The 27661-nt window shown below is 50.5% G+C and overlaps 1 protein-coding gene across 1 annotated transcript in view; it reads left to right on the forward strand.

Annotated features, from left to right (window-relative positions):
- Positions 1-27299, forward strand: part of WNT9B (Wnt family member 9B) — a 30765-nt gene extending 3466 nt beyond the window's left edge. Inside the window, exons 2-4 of the mRNA XM_027711943.2 lie at positions 16841-17097; positions 24125-24390; positions 26429-27299. Of these exons, the coding sequence (XP_027567744.1) occupies positions 17022-17097; positions 24125-24390; positions 26429-26905 (819 nt within the window). The 5' untranslated portion in view covers positions 16841-17021 and the 3' untranslated portion in view covers positions 26906-27299. The remainder of the gene's footprint in view (positions 1-16840; positions 17098-24124; positions 24391-26428) is intronic.
- The last annotated feature ends 362 nt before the right edge of the window (positions 27300-27661 follow it).

Raw genomic sequence — 27661 nt, forward strand, 5'->3', positions numbered from 1 at the left:
AAACTGCACGTGAACATTTGGCTTCTGTGACGTGGAGTCACCTGCAGTCCCACAGTTCCTGGTGACAATGTCCTGGTGGTGTGAAGAACAGCATCCAGTGTGGGATTTTATGTTTTATTTGATTTTATTTAATTTGATGCCACAATAATTGTAAGTTCTTGTCCACGCTCTGTGAAACGAAGTGGTCTGGACAAGCACTGTTGTATCAGCATCAGTTGTCCCTTATCCAAACTGAAGGATCCCTACTCCATAGCTTCTTCTCCAGATCCTTTCTCTGTCTCAGATCAAGTTGTCCAAACCTTTCCCTGTTTCATTGCGCCCCTGTTTGAGGTGGGACGGAGGCCGACACATGCCTGGATCTCAAAACATCATGAAATCATGGAATTATTGATTATGCTGAGTTGGAAGGGACCCATCAGGATCATCGAGTCCAACTCCTGGCCCTGCACAGGACCCCCCAAAATCCCACCATGTGCCCAAGAGTGTCGCGGGTCAGTGAAGCTGCAGAGCAGTGCTGGGGTCAAGAAGCAGAGCAGTGCTCCAGAACATCACCTGGGATGAGCTGAGGACTGGCTTAGTCCTCAGCCTACAGCTGGTGGAAGGAGCACCATTTTCACAGTGGGACACGGGAGGTCTGTTGGATGATGGGAGGCTGTCTGTGGTCTGGATTTCTACATCTGAGATAATTAATCAGCTTCCCTTCCTTGATAATGAGTTTCTAATGTACAACAAGTGCTTAATTAAGCACAGCCTTCTATAAAAATATCACCTCAAATCTACTGGGTGGTCATCATGGAGAACAGAACATCAGGAATTCTGGCTGGACCCCAAAACAGGAAGCACCTGTGGAATACCTGCCATCCCGCTCTCCTCATTGACACTGAAGATCCAGGAGAACCAGAGCAGGTGCTGGGAATGTGATGAGGGTGATCCAAGGTACTGAGTGATGGGAGCACTGAAGGAGGGCTGGGAATCCTCAGCTGGAGCCCTGGGCTCTGTCCAAAGGACGAGTGCAGTTCTTACTCCAGCAGTTGCCAAGCTGGTTGTAATTCCCAACAGGCACGGAAAGGATCCCTCACAGCCCGGGCACACTCGGCACATGCCATGGCCTGGGGTCACCCTGCTGGGACAGGGAAGGAGAGGCTTGTGCAGTGTGCTGGCCAAAGGCACATCGGCAGCAGTCCCTGTGACAATGCCAGTGACAGCCAGACTCTGAGCACGTGGGGATCTCTGTCCAGGATAGGGATGTATGGATTAATTTACAACTTGGATCAGTGGGGTGGGGTTTGCAAAGCTCCTTGCTGGGAAAGTGGGAGGATTTTTCCCAATACACGTGATCAATATCAGAGTGTCAGAAATTCCTACACAGCCAAACTCCAGCATATTGAAGCACTGAGTGGGAAGGTTTCTTCAACTTCCATGAATCCCTCAAAATAATTTTCTCTGAAATCTCACAATATGCCTCACAAAATGCCTCTTTTTTGTGAATCAGATAAAGTCAGGTGGCAAGTGAAATTCAATTAGAAGGTCCTTGAAATGCCATATATAAAACCCTACATAAGCTATAGGTATGAAATAACTACTGAGACAGGGACTTGTCCAAATGGCTACAGGACAGTGAATAGGGCAATGAGCAGCTGACTCAGAAACCACCTGGTTTAGAAGAAATATGGCCATGGTACCTTGGGAAACATCCCTAAAACTGCTTTCAAAGCAGCACAGATCAAATCAGCTCTGAAAGGAAATAATTTAACTAGAGAGACATCTACAATGACAAGCCCTGGAGCATGACCCCAGGAACTGGGATAAAACAACATGCCAGGACAGAAGAAAACTGTTCTCCTTTCTCCAGGCTTTTATAGGATTTATTGGCTTGTGAACTCCATGACAAAGCCTGAGCCTTGGTCTTGCTCTGAGCAGTGGAACAAATGGAGCAGATAGAACGGTCTTCTCACCCACACAGGGGGACCCTCTCAGGTGCTCCTGCCACCTTCCTGTTGTCACCAGTTTTCCCTTCTCCTGTTGTGTTATGTGCTTCTCCTCCAAAGTCCCCAACACACCTGAGCCTCAGCCCTGCCTCTGGCAAAGCCTTTTCCATTCCTGCTGTTGGCACAAATTCCTGAGCCAAGCACTAAACCACCCATATTCCTGCTCCTGGACTTGCTTCTTGCCCACCTCCACCACCAGCCTGTCCTCCTCCAGCTCTGCCCAGTGTCTCTCTCTCCTGAAACCTTCTCTGCTTCAGACACAAACTCACTCTGCTCTTTCTCCTCCCTCTGACCCAGCTCCTCACTGACCAACCAAACTCCTGAGGTTTGTTGCACTTTCCCCAAGATCTTCACAAGTGTTCTCCTTGCACAAGGCCCCTCCTCTCCCCACACGTGGCTCCCTCACACCTCGTGACCAAGACAGGAATTACGGGGACAGGCCCTGCCACAGTGGCTCCCCAAAAAGCCAAGAAGGAAGAGAGCTCTGGGGACAAGATGAGCACTCACCTTGTCCCATGTGTCCCTTTGACACCTCCTGCTGAAGACTCATCTCGAGTTGTCCTGCCAGCTTGGGATGAGAAAAGCAAGAAGTACAGCAAGGACTGTCCTCCCTTGGCCAACCTCTTCCAGGCTTCTCTTTCCTGGCAGAAGGAACCAGGACCAAGAAGGACAGGAGACCTCCATGACAGACCCCCTCCATGGCGTAAGAGCATGTTCAGCTTGCCCAGAACCTCCTGGCAGCTCCTCAGTGCAGACCCTGCCTCAGCAGGACCACGGTGTGCACAGTCAGCTGGGACTGTGAAGTGGGGCTGCTCCCTCTGCCCTACAGCTCCCACCTCCTCCCCAGTCACTCACACACCATTTGAAGTTCCCTCCTTCACACCAGCCAGAAGGGACAATGTGTCCTGCCAAGCACAACTCTGCCAATAGAAATAGGCACTGTCAAAGCTGTAAAAAAATCTGGCTGTGGTTGTGGCCTCCAAAGTTCATGGGAAGACCCTTTCTCACATCAGAGACACTTTCCAGGAGGCACCAGAGAGGTGTTCATGTCTTCACCCCACTGCTGACCTGCCTCCCTTGGCAGCCCTCAGTGACCTGGTCTTTCCTTGGAATTCTCTGTCTGGGACTGAAAGGTTGGTGCATCAGCACATAACTGACCTCTGTGGGTGTTTCATCACTTGGATCCTGGCCGGTCCTCTTCACCTTCCTCAGCAGGTCCCTGTGGGATTGCACAATCCTGTGGGATCTGGCCCTCTTTCCTTCTTCTATGAGGCTTCATGGGAATCTGTCCAGGTGTGTTGGGCTGGGCAGTCTTGGACTTCCAAGAGCTTCCAGAACTACTAAAAGCTCCTCACCTGCCACAACTTTGTCCAGGAGCTGCCACCCTCCCATTCCCTCAGTCTTGTTGGCAGAGGTGCTGCATGAACTCTGCTCTGCCCCCCAGAGTTCACCACGTGGATTGCCCAAGCAGGGCAGGGAACACACATCCAGGCAGCTCCTCTGAGCTGCTGAACTCCCAGGAGTGGCTTCAGTGGTGTCACAGCTTCTCAAAAAGTCTGGGAGAAGGGGCTGTGGCTGCTTTAGTACTCAAGGAATTTGGACTCTGGTGCACCAGAGAACTCAAATCTGGAAAGCAGAACTGCAGAGGCTGCACTGTCACCTTCTTTGCCAAAGACATCAAGACTGGACTGTGACAGTGGAGAGCACGGCGTGGTGCTCCCCATGTGGTTCCACTCTCAGGGCTGGAGGCAGGTGGCTGCCTTCTTCCTGACCTGCTCCCATGGTCTGCTTAGGGACACCCTGGCACTGTGGCTGAAGAATAATCCCAGTGCAGAATTGCATTCTGTGGTGTGCTCTCAGAAAAATGCCAATATCCATGAGTCCTTGATGCCAGGCTTGTGTCCTCTGCGTGCTGTCATGGTAGCAAGTCAAGAAATGAGAGGGTTATCAAAAGTAACCCCCCACTCCCAGTCATTCCTATATATTTTGGTGAAAAATGTGGATGCTTCATCCCTGGAAGTGTTCAAGGCCAGGTTGGACAGGTCTTGGAGCAACCTGGGCTAGTGGAAGGTGTCCCTGCCATGGCTTGAACTTGATGGACTTTAAGGTCCCTTCCTGCCCAAACTATTCTGGATTTCTATGAAAAATAGCATCAAAAGCCATTCTTCTGCAAACACCCCTGAACAGGAGTAACTAAATCAGCAAGTCTCTGCGTGTCATCTAATGAGCCGAGAGCAGAAAAGGAGAAAAGCTTCTGAGAGGGGCAGGAAAAATGGAACTTTGATCCTCTTTGAATATTCGGGCAACAAGGCTGAGGCAGAGCAGGTTTAGAGGGAAGACCAAGAGGAGTCAGCAGGGTCCTAGGACAGTGAGGAGCACTGGATGTTGGGGAGTTCTGAAAGGGCTGAAGACAGTTGTGTTTCCCTTCTTCACCTCATTTTTCATGGTATGTGAGACTCCCATCTTACCCCCTTCATGAATTCAGACTTCTCTGACATGCAGCCACACACCTTCCTCTGCTTCCCTTCCCAAGAAACAACCCTGTTCAACCTCCTGGGTCACCATGGCTGGAGGGGCACAGCCCAGCTCAGGTCAGAGCATGAAAGGAGAGCAGGGCTTTCTCTTCCTACTGTAGTGGGACTGGTGTGAGATGGCAACTGGTCATGTTGTCCTTACTTACCTTAATCCCTCTCCTAAAACCATCAGTCCTTGACAACCCGTCTCTGTCAGGCAGGGAAGGGTTACAGAGATGCTCTGCCCAGGGAAGTGCCACAAGGAGCCCCCGTGTAGATAACAAACAGGAGAAGCCCCAGAACAGACTGGAGAACAACAATGGTCCCAGTAGTAGAGAACAGGGCTTCACCCTCCCCCTCCTGAGATATTTGAGGATCCTGCTGCAGGACCAATCCCAGGTTCAGCTGGAGTTCTTTACCAGGAAGGGCTGGATTTCACCGCCTCACATACACCTTTGTGCTGTTTGCAAAGCACCTTCCAGGTACATAAGGTTTGGAGGAGGGTGGGACATCCAGCAGGGCCCCACCAGCTCAGCACAGCTGCCCTGTTATTGCTGGAGGGGGCTGGTTCCCTGTGCCGGTCTGCCTGCCCAGAGCCCTTCCTCTTGTGTGGCTCCACAGCTCTGGGATTCTGAGGGAGTGTGTTCAGGGGATTGGGGTTACACCTTCCTAACATTTGTTGCAAAGTCCACGATTGGGTTCTGGAAATTTGTTGTGGAGCTCCCGTATGAAAGTTTGTCTCCTTGCACTTGGGAGAGTCGGGCTGGATGTGAAACACTTCTCCTGGAGGGTTGTGCATCTGTAGGATAAGAGAGGCATGGGAACGGGCACCCTTGGAGTTCTGCAGGACATGGCCTGACAAAGTCACAACCATCCCTCTCTAGACTTCACAGCAGCCTGTCTTGGGACAGGAGATTGATCCAGAGACCTCCAAAGGGTCCTTCCCACCAGCATTTCTATGAGGTGTCGCTTGTGCATCGCATACTTAGTTAGATGTGTCTGTCCATGCTCTGGGATGTGTGTTGGGATCCTCCTGCTCCATCCATGAACATCAGAGCAGGGAGCTAAGGCAGCAGGAGGGATGATTTGGGTGGGTTCTGGGTGCCCGGGCACAACAGGTGCCTCTTCCCCTCTTCCCCAACACCTCTATCCCTCACAAACAGCCGCCGAGGGCAGCGCTGAGGCTGGAACCGCGATGTTCTCCCACCGTTATCATTCCATGGGGCACTGCCGGGCATCCCCGAGCGTGCTGCAGGTCCTAGCGATGCCCCAGCACGGTCCGGGAGCTGCAGAGCCCCGAGCGTCGTCCCGGGACCCTGCGGGGATGGAGAGACCCGGCTGGGATGCAGGGATCCCGTGGGAATGGAGGAATCCCGCGGGGAGGGAGGGATCCCGCGTGGATGGAGGGATCCTGTGGGAATGTAGGGATCCCGCGAGGATGGAGGGACCCAGAGGGGCACGACCCTTCGCGGCGTCCCCGAGGGCTGGAGGGGGTGGCGGGTCCCCAGGGAACCCCGGGGGTGCCCGGCGGCGGTGGGAAGGGACGGGATGGGACGGGACGGGGCCGCCCCGCCTCCCGCTTAAAGAGCCGCGTTGCCGGGCGGCCCAAGCGAGTGGGACCCGCATCGCCCGCACCATGCGCTCCACCGCCGCCCTCAGCCGCATCCTCCTCCTCCTCCTCCTCCTCCTGCCGCCGCCGCCCGCCGCCGCCTACTTCGGGTCAGCATCGCCCGCGGGCACCGGCCCCGGCGCCGCCTCCGCGCCGCGGACACGGGGGGAGCGCGAGGGACCCGGAGAGGTGGATCGGAGTGTCCGTGGGACAGTTGGGAGTGTCCGCGGGACAGCACCGGGATCCGGGGATAGGGGACAGAGTGTCCGTGGGACAGCGACGGGGTCTGGGAGGGAATGAGGAGTGTCCGTGGGGCAGCGTCGGGGGCAGTGGCACTGTCCGTGGGACAGGGCACGGGCTCTGCAGGGGGATGCGGAGCGTCCGTGGGGCAGCTCGGAGTGTCCGTGGCGCAGTCCGGGCCCGCGGGATCGCGGTTCCCGTGGGATCGCGGTTCCCGTGGGATCGCGGTTCCCCTGGATGCCCTGCGGAGGGGCCGCGGGGACTCCACGGGGCTGCCCCGGCCCTCGGGACCGTCCCGACCGCTCCGGGGGGGTCCCGGCCGGCCCCGCACCTGCAGCGCCCGCAGCATCCCAGGCACGGCCCGGGCAGAGCCGGCACGGCGGGCGCGGTCCCGGCGGGGCAGAGCGGGGAGGGAAGGGGCCGCGGGGGTTTGGGGGTCGCAGGAGCCCCCCCGTGCTCCTGGGCAGCCCGGAGAGAGGGGACGCGGGGAAGATCAACCGTGAGAGAGCGGGACAGGGAAATGGGGTGGGACGTGCTGTTTGCTGGGAGCAAGAGGGAGGAAAACTGGATTGTAGCTCTGAACTGTGCCCCGTGCCTGCTCAGGGTGGGAATTAGCCCCGGGTGGTGGCTGGCACTGATTCCTCCCTGCAGGCGGCTTCCCTGGGGGGCAGAGGGTGGGATGATGGGGCTGGTACAGGGAGCCAGGGCCCAGCAGGGAGGGGAGGGTGACCCCGGGGTGCTGAGGGGCTCCACGGGACTAAAGCCATCGCAGGGACAGAGGGGTCCCCTCGAGTGCAGGGAGGCAGAGCTGCTGCTCCAGCCTGGGACACTGCAGGGTCCCCCGGGCACGAGTGTCACTGGGGGTGGGTCCTCCCCCCACGTTGTAGTTTGCTTGGGATAAAGGCAGAGATGGGTTTGTAACAGGTTGGGTCAAGGCAGAATTTCCCATGCAGAGTGTTCTGTTTTGTCTTGTTTTCTGCGTGAGCTGCTCCTCAGGCACGTGTTTTAGACTCTCTTAAGGGTACCCAGAGCTGTTGGTGTGTGTGTATCAGGGAGTGCAGAACAGACACAAACATTAGTACATTCAGACACTGCTGGGAGCGATCGTAGCTCTCAGGACAGGTCTGTGCTGCCTTACACGTGTGGAGTGTCTTGTTCTCTCTCCACTGATCCTCCCACCAAATGCCAGACATTTCTTCCTACATTTGTTGGGAAAGGTCTGCTGGCTTCTCACTGCTCACCTAGGACAAGATTGCTATTTCATTTCTGCTGCAAAGCTTCCTTAAATCAGCTGGATTTTAAATTTATTAATTGTATCATTCAGCCTAACTTACATCTGAGTGTCTGCTGACGGGAAGGGCTCCCTTTTCTCAGTCACTCAGAGCTTGTAGGAACCTGCTCTTTGAAGGGCTTGGGCTGCAGTGTTTTTGGCTTGCCACCCACAGGGACAGGAGCACATGGTTGTGCCAGTGGAAGGGAATGAATTTGTGCTGCCCTTCCAGGCAACACCAAGCTGTCAGTGACTGTTGCTCAGGCTGGATTTTATTCCAGAAACCTGAATGATTTCTCACCTTGTGGCAATGACCTGTTTGGTGCAAGCTGCTTTCTGGGATATGAAGTCTGTGTGTGCTGCCTCTTGACAACGCACAGCTCAGGGTCTGAGGCTGTAGGTTCACTTTGAAGTGTGGGGTTTTTTCCTTGGGGGGTTTGGCACAGGGGTGTCCTGCATATTCCCACCTCTTCATCTGGAAGTAACAAGAAGAAACTAAAGTCTAAGAACTCCTGATGGTGAGCAATATGTGACATGGACGCTTTCAGATACAAAATTGAGTTTCTAGACTTGAGAGGAACTTAAATATTTTTGAAGTGAATACCTCATGTGGCCTCAGTTGGGAAGAAAAGCAATCTCACACCCAAATTACTCCTGAATTGAGGGGACTGGAGAGCTGGGTCAGTGTCTGTCTCTAGGTTTTTCCAAATAGGAGAGACTTAGGCACATGAGTCAGATCTTTGCTTTCCAAACACTTAATGGAGAAAACCTGCAAAGGTGTAAGAAAAAGTGAAGGAGGCTGTTGGTGGAGAGAGAACCTGAGCCCTTTCTGTGTGTGCAGGGGATTTGGCAAAGGTTGAATTGCTGGTTGAAAGGGTTCATTGCTGGTTGAAAGGGTGAAGAAAAAGCCGAGTTTGATTCCATCAGGATAAAAGTGAGGCATGAAGTGTGTGGGATAGTCCAGCAAAAATCATCCAAGGGCCTGGGAAAGATGCAGATCAGCCCTGAATATACAAATTGGTTTTGCCATGGCTTTAGGACAAGGGGCTTTTAAAGGACAGCAGCTGTGGGCAGATCTCCCACTCCATTCCCAGCTCTTGGAGCTCTCGGCTCGCTGGTGTCAGTGCTCTGGCTGTGCTTGAACAGACCTTGAACTGCCAGTGCAAGGTCCACAGGGGGTAAATTAAAACTTGCTTTTAGGAGAGGGAGAGAAACTCAGCTCTGTGTGCAAGGTGGGCTGGCTGTTGTTGGGGCTGTGTTGGGTTTCCTGGCTGCAGGAATCCAGGAGTGGCTGCTCCCCTGGGTACAGCCACTGTGCACCTCTCCACTTCCCTTGTGCTGGTTTCACCTTTGCTTCAGTCCTCCCCCATCCTGTAAGGTGTTCCCTCCTTGCCTCAGCCACGCTCTTCCTTCCAGGCTGTTCATCTCCTTGGGAGGTGGGAATCTCTCCAGACCTCATTAAAAGCTCTCAACCTCCTGTTGGCTCCTCAGGGGCCGTGTTTTCAAGGTGAAAAGGCATTTAGGATGTGCTGGAGGGCAAAGAGCTCCTCACAGAGGAGTCCTCCTAGAATTAGGCCAGGGCAGAATCTGGAAGAGACCCACCTCAGGTAGGATGTTGTTGGGGAGGTGGAAGTTACAAACCTGATCAAAACCTTCTCCTGGGAGACCTCTGAGGAGCAGGCTGGGACATGTCTCATCCATGGGCCAGTCTGGCCTGTGCTCTGTGGGCAGCCAGATCTGCTGGAGCCTTTAGAACCCCTCCTGAAATACCTGTGGTAGGTGCAGAGGCGCCAGGATTCCTGGGATTTCACAGGATGTGCTGGGATTTCACAGGATGTGCTGGCTGGGTTTGCAGCTCCTCTTAGTCCAGCCTACCTGTGCCCTCTGTATTTAGGCTGGTTCTGCTCCCACCATAGCCAGTGGCACAATTGCTGCTCATTCCATGATGGAAGAGTTTTCTGGGCTCCTTAGGGAGTAAAACCAACACATGACTTGCAGGTCTATTGAATCTGGGGCTTGTATAGTTTTGAAAACAGCATAATATGTCAAATGACATCTTAGTGTTGATACAAGCACCCTCAAAACCACTGTCCTCACCTCCCTTGTGTCCTGGAGATGTCCAGCAAGTCTTGGTTTTCATCCCATTAGCCCATTTACCCACATTCCTACATTTTCTTTGGTAACTGTTTAATTGCAGCATTTCCCTGATAAATCTAATGGACCAAATGTACCTCAAATAGGGACTCTGCTGTCTGAGTGCTCCTGGAAAGGTTTAAGAGGATGTTTTTCTTCCTGTTGAGCTGATAAATTAAATGCTGATATTACTTACAGGCTGCATCATCATTCCTCACAGCCCAGTGTAGCAGGAGGGTTTGTTACAGCCTGTTTTTTTTGGCATTTTCAGTCACTGGGGTATTAAAAAGAGAGAGAAAGAGCAGAAATGGCAGAGAAGGCAACTTTCAGGTGAGCCTTGGAAAGATGGAGTCTGAGGATGCAGTGCCACAGCAGAGATGTGTGGCAGGGGTAAAGGCTTTTTTCTGACTGAAGGGCCCCAGCTCAGCCCCCACCCAGGTCACTCCCTCTCCTCCCAGACCTCTGATGTAAGGATTTGATATCCTGTTCTCTGTGGAGCTTCAGGAGAATTCTTTTTTAAAAAATGAGTCTGGATGTGGACACATCATCTGTTGCTGCTCCCAGGGAGGGTTTGCAGCAAGCAAAGCCCCTCTCAGAGGATTCTAATCGTGTAAACTCAGCCGAGGCTTTCATTCAAGCTTTTTTACTTTGTGAGGAGCACAAACTTGATAGAAAACCTGGAGGACAACAGGTATAGAGACACCTGCCCGAGGGGCTGAAACGACAACTCTGATGGAGGAAAGTCAAAACCTTTGATATCAGTTGTTAAATCCCAATATTGATTATTGAGATTCATAATTTAGAGGCTTTGGGGATTTCTGCCACCTTCTTTGTAGGCAGTGGGTGGTACAAAGCAGAGACCATCCCAGTTAATCCCAACAGTCCAACACTCACTGGCCATGTCTTCATTCAGGGACAAATATGGAGGATTAAATGTGATGTTTCTGAAAGGACTAAAACTGTTTCAGTGACCTGCCAGGGACAGAGGAGACTTGAGGACCCCTGTGCACCACAGTGGCCTTGGTTTGCTCATGTCCCATATTCCCTCAGCCTTCCTTGAATGCCTGTTGCAGCTCTCTGTGGGGTGTAGATATTCCTGTGGAACATGAAAGGCCCCTGAAATCAGATATGGAGGGTTGCTGGGGCTCCCTTTGATTTTTCTCCTTACTTGGGAGAGGTAGGAAAGGCATATTTTTACGGGTTTTTAAGACCTCTCAGATCCAGAGGACATTGGGCATTGCACAGGAACAGGCTCTCATTAAAAGTCTCTTAAGCAGCTGGAATGTGGCTGGAAGGAGATTAAAGGAAATAGATGAATTTACCAAAGTGCTCAGACAGAAAAGGAGAGAGAAATAAAAGTTGGAGCTCCTTATTGTTCTCTCAGATCACGAGCAGGTGTGCATTAATTCAAAGAGCTCACTTTTTTCACTGTATGATCTGTAGATAATAAACCCTAAATCATCTAAAAACGATGTGCAGTTCACCCAAGTGCAAATATTTGCATATTTTATATTTAATCTTGTGTGAGTGTTTCCATCCTGTGATCTTGATCTGATCCTGTGCTGGTTTTACCCCAGTAAAACACAGTCATGGTTGGAGCCTGCAAAGCCTCCCCTCAGATGGGTGATCTTGGTGGGTCAGTTGTGACCCAGAGAGTGGCTTCTGCTCCCAGTTGTGCCACTGGTCGCCTCCACGGCCTCGGGCACCCCTTTAACTTCTCTGCCTGCTTGGTTAAACTGGAAGTTATGTGAGAGACTAGTTGGGAGAGTGGTGTCTGTGCATGGATCTTATTCTGGGAATCCTGATCTCTGACAGGATCCTGAGCCTCCAAACACAGCAGGATAATTTTTCCTGCTGGCGTTCACCTGTCTAAGGTGATGAGTGTGACAGAAAGGTTATCTTCCAGGCAGCTTTAGTCACATGAATTAACCAATTTACTGCTTGTTTCATTAACCATGATATTTCCATCTGGTTATTTCTGACCTCCATTTCTAGAGGAAAACCAAGTTACTTTGTGTGTTGCAACTTTACAAACTCAATAATAAGTGCAACAAAGATAACAATAATAAAAAGAAGTATCGTGTGCTCTGAGATGTGCTCAGTTGGTTGGAGCGTGGTGCTCATAACACCAAGGTTGCAGCTTTGATCCCTGAATGGGCCATTCCCTAAAGAGTTGGACTTGATGATCCTTGTAGGTCCCTTCCAACTCAGAATATTCTGTGATTCTCTGTGTGTGTAAGTTTGCCTGTGCAACCAGCTCTTTGTGTAGGATGCTGCATTACCTCTGTCAGAATTTAAAGTGTTGCTGGATTCAGTTTTAGGAAGTGTTTTTCCCATGAAGCTTTCACTTTGCATGGTGTAAAGGATGAATTAAACTTGGTATCTCTGCTCTGTGTGTGGTCCCAGGCTGTGTTTGCTCTGCACTATTAAGATTGCTCTGCAAATGGCATCAAATTCTTCAAAGGTTTTAGGGTGCCTGTCGTTATTCTGTCTGGGTTTTCCGCAAATATTAGCACCCAACATCCTTCAGGGCCTGGAGAACGGCAAAATCACCTTCTCCCAAATCTCACTGGCCACTGGTGGACCATTCTTGAGATAATCTCTGCCCAGGATTGTAGCACAGCTGTCCTGGCTCAGACCAAGGGCTCATGTGGCCTCACCACCTGAGTCAGCACTGGGAGTAAGAAATGTGAAGGCAAGAGCATAAAAAGGCACAGAACAGCAGATAGAGATGCTCTCTCAGAATCCTCTCCAGTTTCTGACAGTTTGCACCTTAAGAGTTTCCTCTGTCAAAGTATCTTTGTGTTTAATGGTCCTTTATGAATTTTTCTTCCATGGTTTGCATGAATATCTGGATACTTATTATTCCTTGTGCCCTGCATTGAGAAGGGCTTCAAGTCTAACTGCAGCCTCTGTGTCCCATTTCATTTAGCTTTAGTCTGTCAATTCATAAATTATCATAATTCCTCCTGGTTCTTGTATATTACAGGTTGGAATAATCTTTACTCACTTGCAGGGCAGTCCTGCTTTCAAAGCCCTGTGTTCTCCTTGTGTTCCTTTTTCTCCTGGTAGGAACTGTGGGAGATATCCAGTCTACCTGTGTTCATACACAAGCTCTTCTGGAAATCTGTCCACTTTACAAGATGGTAGAATTTGACTTGTCCTTGGTCTGTCTGTTCAGTGGCTCCTTCACAGCAGGTTTAAGAGGCCTGACCACTTTCCAAAGCTGTGTTGCCTCTTCTCCCCTGTTCTGTATTCAACCTCCGCCCACTAATTCTACTCTAGTCTGAGAGTTTCTCTCAGCTCTCCCCTGTGCTGTGTCATTCATCAAATCTCTTGTAAAAATTTGAGGATGTTTGTCACCTTTTTCTCCCTTTCACACTCAAGCAATACTTTTTATACCACATTTTCCTTCCTGTCAGCCCTCAATGTGAATCAGAGACCCCCTGAACCCCCGGAGCTACAGAAGAGCTCAGAGTCTTGGCTTTGCAGTTGCTGCTCAAGACGCATCAAACGTGGGGAGAGCTCACTGAGTTAAACTGTGTCTGCTCAAGGTCTGACTTTGGGACTTTAGCTTTCACCCTACAGCTCTTGCTTTGCTGTTTGCCTACAGACTCCAGCCCTGTGTGCTCTGTCTGTTCTCAGGAGGTTGGATGCCTGGCAGTTCTGATGGTATGTGGACAGGCAGTGTTTTGGTATAAAGGAATTTCAAAAGATTTTGTCTGTGGCTTTCAAGCAATGAATGATCTCAGTGTTGTTATATCAGGCTCTCAGACTCCTCAGTGTCAGTTCCCTCCTTATTTCTTCTCCCTGTGCTGTGAACTTGGGAAACTTTGGTGCACGGGAGCACAGAGAGTGCATGGAAATGGAAAGGAACCACATCTCACACTGCACTTGTTGGCAAGTGCACTTTCCTGGGATGTGGGTGCTGAAATCCCACTACCAGGCAAAGTCCAGGGCTCTGGGTGAGTGTTGTTATTCTCCCAGCTGATATAACAGCAACACCTCTTCTGAGCCAGCACTGTCCCACTGAGTTGGACAGTCTGAACATCCCTGATGAGATTCTTCTCACCCACTTGGTTTCTAAGGTTCGATGCTCACAGAATATTCTGAGTTGGAAGGGACACATAAAGATCACCAACTCCAACTCTTAAGTGAATTGTCCATACTCACAACCTTGGCATTATTAGCACCATGCTCTGACCAACCGAGCTCATCTCAGGGTTCCTGTGGGATTCACAAGGTTCCTTGTTCTTGGGAAGTTTGCAGGTCTCTGGGTGATTCCATGTGTCAGTTAATTGCATTTGTTCCTAGTTAAGGATGTGTGAGCACACCCGGAGGTTGTAGGGCCCTGTGAGAACAGAGGCAGAGAGCTGTGGGGTTAGGTCTGAACTGGGCTCTAACTCCAGTGCCTGGATAGACTGGGTTGACTCCAGGGAGACCCAGACAAATATCTCGAAAACAGATATCTGTGAAGTGTCTGGAGGACTCAAATCACAGCTGCAGTGCTTGACTTGCATCCTCCAGCACGAAGGTACATCCCTGACACGAGTATGGTCTTATTTGAACAGCTGAGGGTTAGAAATGTCTGCTGTGGAGCCAGGTGAGTTCCCATCTTGGTCACCTCCCTGGGATAAAAGTCTTTACATGTGGACTGGAGTGTGGTAGACAGTGTGGACACGTGTCCTGGTCACTGGCACAGACTTCCTTCTCCTCTCTGTGCCAGACATTGGCTGTGCCAGACATTGGCTGTGCCAGACATACACCCGCAGACACAGACAGTCAGACTGTTGGACAACTCCACTGGGGAAGAGCCATGTTTTACCAGGAGCCTGGGAATGGTGCAGAGATGAAGTCTCACTGGTGCATTACTGGGGGGAATGGCTTGTTTGGTACCAACAAGTTGCTGGAAGCACCACCTTATTGCCCATCTCCACCTGGTTTGTGTTGCTCAAGTGCTGGGCTGGGCAGGGAAGGGCACGGAGAGTCCCTGCACTGCTGGTGGCAGTGCCAGTGGCCAGGATGTCCTCGTAGGAATGCTCCAGTGCTGGCTCCTCGTTACATCCCTCCCTCTCCAGCTCTGCTGGTCTGGCTCCCACAGCAGAGCCCGATTTGCCTGAGTGGGGGAGAGGAGCAAGAACCAACCAGCTCTTCCATTTGTACTCCCTAAACTACCTGTGGACTTGCACAGAAAACCACATGGTTTGGGAGAGGGGGAGGGTGTTGTCTGCAAATGTTAACGATGGGGCTGAGATGTGTCCAAAAGGGAAGGTTCCAGGACGTTTCCATTGATCTGGTTTTGGTATTTTTGGGTGGGGGTTGGGGCACTCTGTGATCCTGTGTTTGGCAATCAGGTGCCACCTTTTCTCCCTTTCACACTCATGCAGATTTAAGCAATACCTTTTGCACCACATTGTCCTTCCTGAGTCAGCCCTCGATGGGAATCAGACACCCCTGAGCTACAGGAGAGCTCAGTCTTGGCTTTACAGCTTCTACTTGAAATGCATCAAAGCCCCTGACAAAGCAGGGGGAGCTCAACAGGCCTGAGTTAAACTGTGTCTGCTCAAGCTCTGAATTTGTGACTTCAGCTTTCCCCCTCTGGCTCTGGCTTCACCAGATCCCTGTTGTGCAATCCCATGGCTGCTCCCAGTGTGTTTGCAGCCCTCAAATCTCGCATCAAAGTAAAATAACTTCTCTGTGTTTTCAAGCATCCTAAAGATAAATTTTGCAAGAAAAATATTGTCTTGCCATAAAAGGGAAAACATTTGTCTCAAAAATTTGTTGCATTTTCCAGCTGAGTTACCTGAACACGTAAGTGCATTGCTGTTACATTTGACAGGACATTTTTTTTTGACCTTTCCTTTATTTTTTCAGCAAGAATATGTTTTCCAGCAAAACTCATGCTTGCTGTAGAAAGGTGGTCATTGGTACTGCCTCCCCACTGGGCTTTCCTAGTATGTCCAGTGGCACAAATCCTGGGAAGGACATGGTTAGTGCTTTTTGGAGAGCTGTGACCTGCAGCACCACGGGATCTCTGTATGGGACACCGGAAGGAACTGGGAACTCACTCTGTGACTGGCAAGGAAAACAAGCTGAAGGGGTGTAGACATGTCACAGGATCCCAGGATCCCAGAATAGATCAGGTTGGAAAGGACGGTGGCTGGTCCCATCTTCCTGCTCAAGCAGGGCCATCCCAGAGCACAGGGCACAGGATTGTGTCCAGAGGGGTCTGGAATACCTCCAGTGAGGAAGAGTCCACACCCACTCTGGGAGAACCTGTTCAGTGCTGGGTCACTGCCCAGCAAAGAAGTTCTTCCTCCTGTCCAGGGGGAACTTCCTGGGCATCAGTTCCTGCCCGTTCCTCCTGTGCCATTGCTGGGCCCCCCCAGCAGAGCCTGGGCCAGCCTCTGCCCCCTCCCTGCAGCCCCTGACACACGGTGGGAGGGCCCCTCTCAGGCTCTACTCTGGAGGCTGAACAGCCCCAGCTCCCTCAGCTTTCCTTGCTCCCAAGAGATGCTCCAGTCCCCTCCACATCCTTGTCACCCTGTCACGGAGCCAAGAGAACCTTCCCACCTGGGGTTGCTGGAGACAACACACTTGTTTTTCCTTCCTCCCCACAGCATTGCTGTGGTACTTTGCCTTGGTGTGTGGTGGAGATGGGATACAAGATCTAATCTTTAGTGATTAATCTTCTGAGCTGGTAAAGTACCAGGAGCTGCAGCTTTCCAAATATCCTGCCCTCCAATTACCTTTCCATGGCTGCCATTTGAGAATCATGGTAGAATCCCCAAATGGTTTGGGTTGGAATGGACCTTTAAAAGCCACTGAGCCCGACTCCCCGCCATGGGCAGGGACACCTTCCACTAGAGCAGGTTTCTCAGAGCTCCTGTCCCACCTGGCCTTCAGAGAATCCCAGAATATGCCAAGCTGGAAGGCACCCACAAGGATCATCCAGTCCAACTCCTGGCCCTGCACAGGCCCATCCCCAAGAGTCACACCCTGTGCCCAAACACTCCCTGAGCTCTGCCAGGCTTGGTACCGTGACCATGAAGGATCCATAACCTCTGCTTTTCCTGCTTCCTTTCAGCCTGACCGGGAAGGAAGCCCTGACCCACTTCCCGTCACTGGGGCCCTCCCCGGGCTCTGCCCAGGGCAGGGTGCACGTCAAGCAGTGTGACCTGCTCCAGCTGTCCCGCAAGCAGAAGCGGCTGTGCCGGCGGGAGCCGGGCCTGGCCGAGACCCTGCGGGATTCCATCCGCCTCGGGATCATGGAGTGCCAGTTCCAGTTCCGCAGCGAGCGCTGGAACTGCAGCCTGGAGGGGAGGACCAGCCTGCTCAAGAGAGGTACAAGGTAGTTGGTTGGCAGGGAAACTCCCGGTGCTGCAGCCCCTGGAACGTCCATCTCAAATCAAGCCAGGGGGGTTTGATCGGCACCAGGGAGTGCCCAGAGTGCCCAGATCATCCATTTCACCCAGGAACGGGCGCGTTGGGCCCCTTTGCCGCAAAATAAGCTTTGTCCTCGTGTTTCCTGCAGGGTTTGTCATGCATTGGAGAGTAGAAGGAAGTTGTCACCCTTGGCTTGTGGATTTTTGCCCGGAGTTCCCCAGGCTGAGCATCCTCCTCAGCTGGGAATCAGGGTGATACTGTGGGAAAAAGGGGCAGTGCTTGATGTCAAGGGATGTTTTAAGAAAAAACTCTTTTTAGGTCTTCGGATATTTATATTTGTTATTCTCAGATACAAAATTTATACCTATTTTCTGTTTGTCAGCATGACTGTTTATACCTGCATTTCAGTGCAAGTTGTCAAATCTTTCCTAAGACTCCTTCCCATAAATTTGGAGTTTTTGTAGAAGTTCAGAGTGGACAGAAGAGCCATTCGCTTCTGTTTCCCAAAATGCTTTAGAGGAAGAAAATGTCCTTAAATTCTCTATTTGAGGTAGGAGGGAGCATAACAAATCCTTCAAATTATAAGAACTTGAGAAAAATAGAATCAAGACAGACACTGAAACCATTTCTTAGTAAAAGTATCTTTGCTAAACCTGTCCTGATCCAAGCAAAGCCTCATTATGTGTTACCAACTTTCAACCCTTCAATAACTTTTAGTGGCATTTACTAAACTTCATTCTTCAGAATTACTGAGTTTCAGTCCTTTAATAATATTTAGCAACTTAATGTTTTTTTAAAAAGAGCCCAGACAAGCCAAAATTAAATTTGATGAAAATAAATGCAAATTTTAATTAGCATTTGGATTGAAAATTTTTAACATTTTCATTTAAAATTATCAATTTTTATTATATTAAATATGAAGTTAATATTTTATTAAACCAGCACATACAAGGTCAGATTTACCTCACTGCAAGACTCTGTTGTGATTTTTTTTAGCACACGAAAGCAAATTTCTTTAGTTGAAGAAGCTGTTCGTGATCATTTTGAGTGTTTTTCTGACACCTGCACCTTCATCAGCCTCAAAGAACTTGAAAATGACAATTGAATAATCCTCCTCTTCAAATAGCTGCAAAACATTTCATTATCTGGCAGTGACAAGCCTTAACATTTCCAGGGACTCCTGACTGACAAAATAAAATATCACCTGTAATTTAAAACCTGTTTCGGCAGATGAGGAGAAGTGTTTGAAAACTTTTATTACACAATCTTAAGGCTCAAATGATGATTCAATACAGCAAAGTATGCTGGGTGCCCTTCCTGGGTGAGGGGACACTTGGTTGGGAGCAGTTGTTGGTTCTCATTTTCCTTCAGCTTCCAAAGGGGTTTGGTTCCTTCACAAAGAACAGGAACACTCTCAGCTGCCACTTTTGGTCTGCTTCTCACATTTCTTGGAAATCTCTTGGAAATTGTTGGTCAGACAATGGACTCCACTCCTTTAGCTGAAGTTGAAGAGTTTTAGAAATGATCAAATCATTCGATATCTCCATGGTCCCAGAGAAACCCTAAAGAAAAATACACACTTTGAACAGTCTTTAAAGGTCTCACAAGTGCAAGAGAGGTCATGTCCTAGTGAACTGTGAGGGGTGAAAAGCCACACAGTTGGCAGTCCCAAACTGCTGTGACTGATTTGGATCATCAATGTTTTTTCTGCTTCTGGAGATGGGGAAAACCCCAAAAAGACCAAGGGCTTTCTAGTCCTTGAAATGCCAGATTTATAGTCACAGTCTGCACTATTTGTTGTTCTGGATACTTCTCTGGATACAACTGGGAAACTCCTTTTGCATAACCTACCACTCCTCTGTGACCATTGTCACTTATGACAGCTGTTACTGTTCACTGATCCATGCAAAATCCTTCTGCACTTCTTCTCCACTTCCTTAAAAATCCACGGTAAGAGTTAGATTTAAAATGATTCTGGAGAGACATTTCAAGCCATCCTGTTGCATGGTGGCAGTTGGTGTCTTTGTAAAGCACTGATGGTCATTTGGTGTCCCAGGAGTGCCATAAAGGTTGCTGGAGGTCAGGCAAACAGAATTTCATCTCAAACAAGATGGTGATTCAGGGAAGAGAAATAAAATTTGAGCAAAGAGTTCAAATGCAGGCACTCAAAAAAATCCTTCTTGGGAAATGAGCACTCTACGATCCTTCCATCCATCAGTCCATTTCTTGGCCTCATGCTGGATTCTTTGACCTTCAGGCAGTGGTTTCATTGATGCCATGAGGAATCTAGGAATGGTACAGCAGTGGAGTGGTAGCTCAGAGACGTGGAATTTCCACCATGGGAGATTTTGAGAACTCAGTTGGGGAAGACCTGAGCAGCTGGCACTGAGTTAGCCCTGTTTTGAGCAGGAGGTTGTGCTAAAGACCTTGAGAATCCTTCTATCCTAAATCTTTCTACAGTTCTTTTTTGATTGGTTGGTTGGTCTGTTGATGTGATTGTTTTCCCTCCTCCACTTGCTCTGAAACACTCACCTTCACTGTAGCACTGAAAAATCATTGCCCATGAACATCTTTCCTTTGGCAGAACCAGCCCATGGCTGAACTCCTCCTGTTATAGTTTTCCTTGTGGTCTGGAGCACACCACACTCAACAGTGGTGCCATTGCAGCAAACATCTCTCTGTATTTATAGGCTGCTGAGCTCAGAAATCCTCCCAGAGAGCTCAGGGGAGGACTTGGACCCGTGCAAGGTCCTACCGAGGGGGTTGGTTTGCTGCAGCATCTTGAAATTCCTTCTGTGCTGGATGTTTGCAACCAAACTGCCCAGCAAACACATCTCATGGAGATGTTCCCCCTTGCCCCAAGTGTCAGATTCCATTTGGTCCCAGTCAGTGGGGTCAGGGGAGTGACTCATCCCCAAAGCGGGTCCTGATAGCCCAGCATCGGCTCCAGGCTCCGCTGGCTCTGGTGACAGAGGGAGGAAGGATACCAGGACACATGGGGAAATCTCTCTCAGATCTTAAATCATGCTCCTTGGAGCTGATTGCTGCCCATTTGTGGTGTGTCCTACTGAAAATCCAGCTGCTGCTCTATTGCATGTTGTTATTCCACAGGGGCTGAAGGACCTTTCAGTTCTCCCTTTACTCATGTGATTTGTAAATTAACCATTAAATGGTGATCTATCCCTTAGGATAAAGAACAAGGAATCATTTCAGACTTTTTGGACAAGCATTTGGCAGCCTGGAGATGTTGAAACTTTGTCTTAGGAGGAGGTGGGAGGGGTGGAGAAGGAGATTTGAAAGCCTGCTTGGTATGTGCAGTCCTTGCTGTCTGCAGTGGCCTGACCACAAGCCACGGTCTCTGATTTCCAGTGGGCTGAGAGCTGGCCAGCACTTCCATGGAGTGCCACAGGATAACCAAAGCATTGCTGGTCAGAAATAGCAGGAGCAGTGTGGTGTTCCACAGAGCCAGATTTAGCAGGGGCTGAGGAGCTGCCGGGGACTGCTGCCTTCACATGGTATGGGAAAGGCCTTCTGGAATGTTCTCCTTGCTTCTGGGATCAGTGTGTCAGAGAGGAAACTGGGAATCTGGTAAGCATTTGGAGATTGGCTTCTGGAATGATTTAACAGGTTTAGGATCTCAAATATGTTTCACCCCCTCTTAGCTCCTTCTTTGGAGTGGGTTGGCCACTGTTGAAAATGTGTGAGCACCATGTTGCTGTCCATAGTTTGTACTGGCTGCGTCCCACACCAGCTTTCCTAAAACTTTTGATGGATTTGGTGACATCCTTTCATTGTTTTTCCAGTACCCTGAGAAATTTTGTAGAACATCATCAAACAGAGAGACTAACGGCAAATTATTGTCCCAGTGCTTACAGCGACCAAGATGGTGAGGCAGGAAGGAGTTGGTTGGTTGATCTCCTTATCTCCTCCATATTTTGACTCTCCCCTCATGTCCATACTGTTGCTGGATCTTTACCTGTAATTCTGCAATTCCAAAGAGCTCCTATGGAGTGTGTATTGAAGCTGGTAATGCAGCCTCTCCACTGTGCTCATGGTCAGTCACACTTCTCATTCTTCTTGCTGACAACTGTCAGGAGAGCTCTGTGTCCTGTTCTCGGGTCACATTTGTGGTGGTGTTACTCAGATGTCAGCAGTCAGTGGCCTGATCTCTTATTACAGTTTGATGGGAATTCTTTGAAGGAACATAATAAGGGAAAGATCTGAGGGTGGACTTGGTGAATTCTAGAGGTGAATTCCAACCTCTGCTCCAAGCAGGTAACTGTAAATCTAGATCAAGTCTCTGTGGTTGTCTCTCTCTCTTCCATTATTGGGGTAAACAGATTTTCCTTCTGATGTGGAAGGAAATTCGGAATTTTCCCATGTGGAATATTTGTTTGCTTCAATGTGTTTTCCTCCTTGCAATGTACCACCACTCTATTTCTCATAAACCAATTTTTTTCTATATTGGCTGATCTTACCCATTCCTGCACTCAGAGTTGTTGATCAGTCACCCGTCTCTCTTCCTTGCACTAATTCCTAAATTGTGGACTTGTTAAACAATTTCTCATTAATAGTTTTCTTTTCTACAAATGAACTGCTGAAAGAATATTACGATTATCCCCAGGATTGAATAGACAAAGAGGTAAATATAAATGAGTAAATAAACTATTTTGGAGTTTAGGTCAGGTTTGTGTCAATCCGAGTTTCCAGAATTTCTGTGGAGCTCCTGGGTGTCGTATCAACATTCCCATTCCTGTCTGATCTCACATCTCCAGGCTGAATTTCCATTCAGTCCCTGTACTTTGTTTCCTGGTTAAATGTCCTGGTGTGCCATGGTCACACCACGACCTCAGGGATTGTAACCAATCCTGAGAAGCCTCCTCTGGGAGGAGAACAGCTTCAGAACACAACCCTACAGTCACTGGGAGTGGATAATTTCCAAGGAATTCAGAAACCCCACTCACATGTGGGAGAGTTGTCCTTCTTGCCAAGATGTCCTTCAACATGCAACCCTTGCCAGCCAAACTACACGTGATCTTTCTGTGGGAAATACCACGACAGCCCCAATTAAAAACATGTTTGAGTAACAGGCCAGATTTTAAAAATATTTTCCCAGTCTCTACTCCATATTTGCTGATTTTGGGCCACCCCATGATTTCGGTGGCAGTCTCTATTCACACCCCTCAGCCCATGGGGAGGGTGAGCACAAACGGAGTTTCACGGCTGTCGCTTTTTGCAGTTGGATGTTTTCCCACCCCTCCCTTGATCCATGACTGGTCTCCTGTCCATGTCACAGAGTCACAGAATATGTTGAGTTGGAAGGGACCCACAAGGATCATCGGGTGCAGCTCCTGGCCCTGCACAGGCCCATCCCCAGGAGTCCCAGCCTGTGCCTGGGAGTGTCATCCAAACACTCCTGGAGCTCTGGCAGCCCTAGTGCTCTGCCCACTGCCCTGGGGAGCCTGGTCAGTGCCCAGCCACCCTCTGGGGGAAGAGTTTTTTCTAAAATCCAACCTGACCCTGCCCTGACACAACACCAGGCCATTCCCTGGGTCCTGTCCCTGGTCACACAAAGCAGAGCTCAGGGCCTGCCCCTCCTCTGCCCCTCACAAGGAAGTTGTATGGAACCAGTCACAGCCATGGGGTGAGACTGGGGTGTCACTACACCAGTTACTTCAAACACGATGTGGAGCTTCTCCGATAGAGTGGTGTGCAAGTAAAGAGTTTAATCTCTTTGTATTTATAATTAATGTAATTATTGTGCTTAGTTTTTCAGTCCATGCACAGTCAGGAGAACCAGTGAGGTGGCTGAACACCATATTTTACCTTTTCTTCTTCTACCCCCTCCCTCTCCTTCTCGTGTGCAGGTTTTAAGGAGACTGCCTTCCCATCTGCCATGTCCCATGTCCCTCACACACTCGCTGGGTTTTGTGCCTTTGTATCTGTGATTATTGTGCTTGGCTTTAGTCATGAGGAGTCAGGAGAGCCAGTGAGGGAGTCTTCAACCTTTTTATTACTTTGCATTTCCTGCTCTTGCCGTTTCCTAATCCTTGTCCCACAAAGGTTTTAAGGAGACTGCCTTCCCCTCTGCCCCGTCCTCCGTGTCCCTCGCTGGGTTTTGTCTCTTTGTGTTTATAATTGTTGTGCTTTGTTTTAGTCCATGGACAGTCAGGAGAGCCAGTAGAGGTGGCTGAACACCTTACCCTGTTCCTACCCTGTCCCAATCACAGAAACACAGAATCACAGAACATGCTGAGTTGGAAGGGACCCATCAGGATCATCGGGTCCAACTCCTGGACACTCCAAGAGTCACATCATGTGCCTGAGAGCATTGTCCAAATGCTTCTTGAACTCTGTCAGGCTTGGTGCTGTGACCACTTCCCTGGAGAGCTTGTTCAGTGCCCAATCACCCTCTGAGTGAAGAACCATTTTCTAATATCCAACTTAAACCTCCCCCAACTCAGCTTCATGCTGTTTCCTCGAGTCCTGTCACTGGTCACAGGAGTGAAGGTATAGGTACCTGCCCCTCTGCTTCCCCTCATGAGGATGTTGAAGACACCAATGAGGTCTCCCCTTAGTCTTCTCTTCTCTAGGCTATTTTTATCCTCTAGAAGTCCAAGGCTGCAGAAGAAATCCAGACTAGCCATTAGTTCAATCAGCACACAGGAAACAACAAGCACCCGGTGTGGGCTTGGTTTAGTTTTTGGGTTTTTCTTTTTAGATTTGTTCTTGTTTTTGAAACTTCCACTCCCAGATTACCCATTTTGCTCACCTAAGCAGCACAGCTAAGCAGTGTTTTTGTCCTGTGCAGGTTTTAAGGAGACAGCTTTCCCGTACGCCGTGTCCTCGGTGGCCCTCACACACTCATTGGGTTTTGTCTCTTTGAGTTTATAATTGTCGTGCTTTGTTCTAGTCCATGGACAGTCAGGAGAGCCAGTAGAGGCGGCTGAACACCTTACCCTGCTCCTACCCTGTCCCAATGCAGGTTTCAAGGAGACGGCCTTCCTGTACGCCGTGTCCTCAGCGGCCCTGACGCACTCGCTGGCGCGGGCCTGCAGCGCCGGGCGCATGGAGCGCTGCACGTGCGACGACTCCCCGGGGCTGGAGAACCGCAAGGCCTGGCAGTGGGGGGTCTGCGGGGACAACCTCAAGTACAGCACCAAGTTCCTCAAGAAGTTCCTGGGGCAGAAGAGGATTGGCAAAGACCTGCGGGCCAAGGTGGACATCCACAACACCAACGTGGGCATCAAGGTGAGGACCCGCACTGGCAGGGTGGGAGTGACCTCAAGTCTTCTAACCCATCCCCTACTGAGGCTGTTTGTGAGGGGGGTATTCCCTGCCCCTGCTCACAAACAACAGTGCCTCTGTCTGTGTGTCCTGGTACTGAGAACTCCCTGGAAAGTCTCCTGAACTCTGGTGTGAGGAGCTGCATGCTGACAGGCAGAGGAGCATCCTGTATCCTCTGGTGGTACCAGGGGCTGTGTGACAGCAACACACAGCCCAGGAAGAGCTGTAACATTCAGTGGTTGAGTGACTCCATGGGCTGTGCCACAGCCACAGGGAGCTCTGTGAACAGCTAGAGCTTCAGAGCTGATGGGATGTGTAAGACAGAGTAAGGGCTGACACTCTTGAGGTCAATTATGAGTCTGCTGGTGACTTGCTGTGGAACTCGTCATGTCACAGCTTTGGGTCAGGGAGACCATTAGACTGAACATTTTGGCCTCTGTTGGCATTATTGGCCTCCATATTTGGCCTCTACAGGCTACTGGCTTATCACTGTTTCCCATTTCCTGAGTCCAGTTCGTTGTTCAATCAGAGTACTGTCTTCATTTGAATATACCATGCTGGAGATACTATTTTGGATTTTTTTTTTGTTTTTTTTTTACTCCTACTGGGCCAAATAGGCTTAGGAAGAACTTATTTGGTATTCAGCTGTTTGTTCTCATTCGGGCTTTCCACTCTCTGGCTCACCAGTCAACTCTGTAGCCATCCCTCTGCTTCATTTTTTTTTAAACTACTATTACTTTTTCCCTCATAAAATAGAAATAATACTAATAAAACTGAAGTCCTTGCAGGTTGTCTGTGCTCTGAGGTTCTGCCTCTGCCCAGAACTAGGCTCAGATAAAGTCCACCACTTCACCATCTCCCGTAGCAGTCTCTTGGAAAAGCTGCAGCCCATGGCTTGGACAGGGGCACTCTGTGCTGGGTTAGGAACTCGTTGGAGGGCCGAGCTGAGAGTGGTGGGGATGGTACTGCATCCAGTTGGGATCCGGTCACCAGTGGTGTCCACAGGGATTGGTGTTGGGCCCAGTTCTGTTTAATCTTTATTGATGATCTGGATGAGGGGATCAAGTCCACCATTACCAAATTTGCAGATGACACCAAGCTGGGGGGGAGTGTTGATCTGCTGGAAGGCAGGAGGGCTCTGCAGAGGGACCTGGACAGGCTGGAGAGTTGAGTTGATTCCAATGGAATGAGGTTCAGCAAGGCCAAGTGCCGGGTCCTGCACTTTGGCCACAACAACCCCTGGCAGCCCCATGGGCTGGGGACAGAGTGGCTGGAGAGCAACCAGGCAGGAAGGGAGCTGGGAATGTGGATTGGCAGGAAGCTGAACAGGAGCCAGAGTGTGCCCAGGTGGCCAAGAGGGCCAATGGATCCCGGCCTGGCTCAGGAACAGTGTGGCAGCAGGAGCAGGGAAGTGATTCTGCCCCTGTACTCAGTGCTGGTGAGGCCACACCTCGAGTGCTGTGTCCAGTTCTGGGCCCTCAGCTCAGGAAGGATATTGAGGTCCTGGAGCAGGTCCAGAGAAGAGCAACGAGGCTGGGGAAGGGACTGGAGCACAAGTGCTGTGAGGAGAGGCTGAGGGAGCTGGGGGTGTTGAGGCTGGAGAGGAGAAGGCTCAGGGGAGACCTCCTCACTCTCTGCAACTCCCTGACAGGAGGGGGGAGCCAGGTGGGGGTTGGGCTCTTCTCCCAGGAAGCAGCAGCAGGACAAGAGGACTCAGTCTTAAGCTCTGCCAGGGGATGTTTAGGTTGGATATTAGGAAGAAATTCTTTACAGAGAGGGTGATCAGATATTGGAATGGGCTGCCCAGGGAAGGGATGGATTCACCATCCCTGGAGGCTTTTAAGATGAGACTGGATGTGGCATCAGTGCCATGGGCTGGGAACCACGGCAGTGTTGGGTCAAGGGTTGGACTTGATGATCTCAGAGGTCCTTTCCAACCCAGCTGATCCTATGATTCTTTGATTCTATGATTCTATGATTCTATGATTCTCCTCCTCCTCAGGCAGTGAAGAACGGCCTGAAAACCACGTGCAAGTGCCACGGCGTGTCGGGCTCCTGCGCCGTGCGGACGTGCTGGAAGCAGCTCTCGCCCTTCCACGAGATCGGGCGGCTGCTGAAGCTTCGCTACGACGACGCCGTCAAGGTGTTCAGCACCACCAACGATGCCGTGGGGCACTCGGAGCTGGCCGGGCCCCCCCGGCACGGGCAGTCCCCTCGGCTGCCCCCGGCCCCCCGCGCCACCGACCTCGTGTACGTGGAGGACTCGCCCAGTTTCTGCCGCCCCAGCAAATACTCGCTGGGCACCGCGGGGAGGACCTGCTCCAGGGAGGGCAACTGCGACAGCATGTGCTGCGGGAGAGGCTACAACACCCAGAGCAGGCTGGTCACCTTCTCCTGCCACTGCCAGGTGCAGTGGTGCTGCTACGTGGAGTGCCAGCAGTGCATGCAGGAGGAGGTGGTGTACAGCTGCAAACAGTAGGGGCAGGACGAGGCCGGGGGAGCTGTCAGGAGACAGAGACACCATTCTCTGCTGCGGGGTGAGGGCAAAGGCCAGCACCAGAAACGTGCAGTGCTCCTATGTCCTCAGCGTTGGCATCCTGCAGCCCAGGGAGAGCCCCTGCAGGAGCGGGGGAAACCAGAGGTTTTGTCAGGTGTCACATCAGGAAGGAGGAATGGAGGGGGGGGGGAATGTGGGACAGCAGAAACACTGAAACAGTGACATATATCTCTCTTGAGTTAAAATTTTTACTCTTCAGGAATATCCTCCTCCTCCATCCCTCAGGTGCACTTATTTTGGGGTGGTGACGTTGAGATACTGAGGGTTTGTGCCCTGGTTCCTGGAGAGGAGAGAATTAAGGGACTGAGGAGGCAGTAAAACCAGAGATTGGATCCTGATGCAGCAGGGACAGCCGTGTTCCTGCACCAAGGCAAAAAGACTCTGGCAGCAGGGGATTCCCAGTGCTGTTCCCGGGAGCTGGTTGGATCCTTTCTGCTGTGAACTCAAAAGACACACTGCTGAACAGCCTCATTTTGGTGCAAGAGTTGTGCCTCAGAAGTACCAGTTTACAAACAAATGGAGCTCGTGTCCATCATCTTCCAGGTCTGTAGTTTGGACATTTGACTCCAAGGGCATTTTAACCACATTTTAACTTTGCTGTACACAGGAGCCAGGAACTGCCTCTGTGGCAGTGGATGTGCCACAGGAGGGCTGTGAAGTTCCCCATCTGCAGCCTCA

This window comes from Pipra filicauda, unplaced genomic scaffold (genome assembly GCF_003945595.2).
Source record: "Pipra filicauda isolate LSUMZ 115617 unplaced genomic scaffold, ASM394559v2 scaffold336_size1087642_pilon, whole genome shotgun sequence".
NCBI lineage: Eukaryota > Metazoa > Chordata > Aves > Passeriformes > Pipridae > Pipra > Pipra filicauda.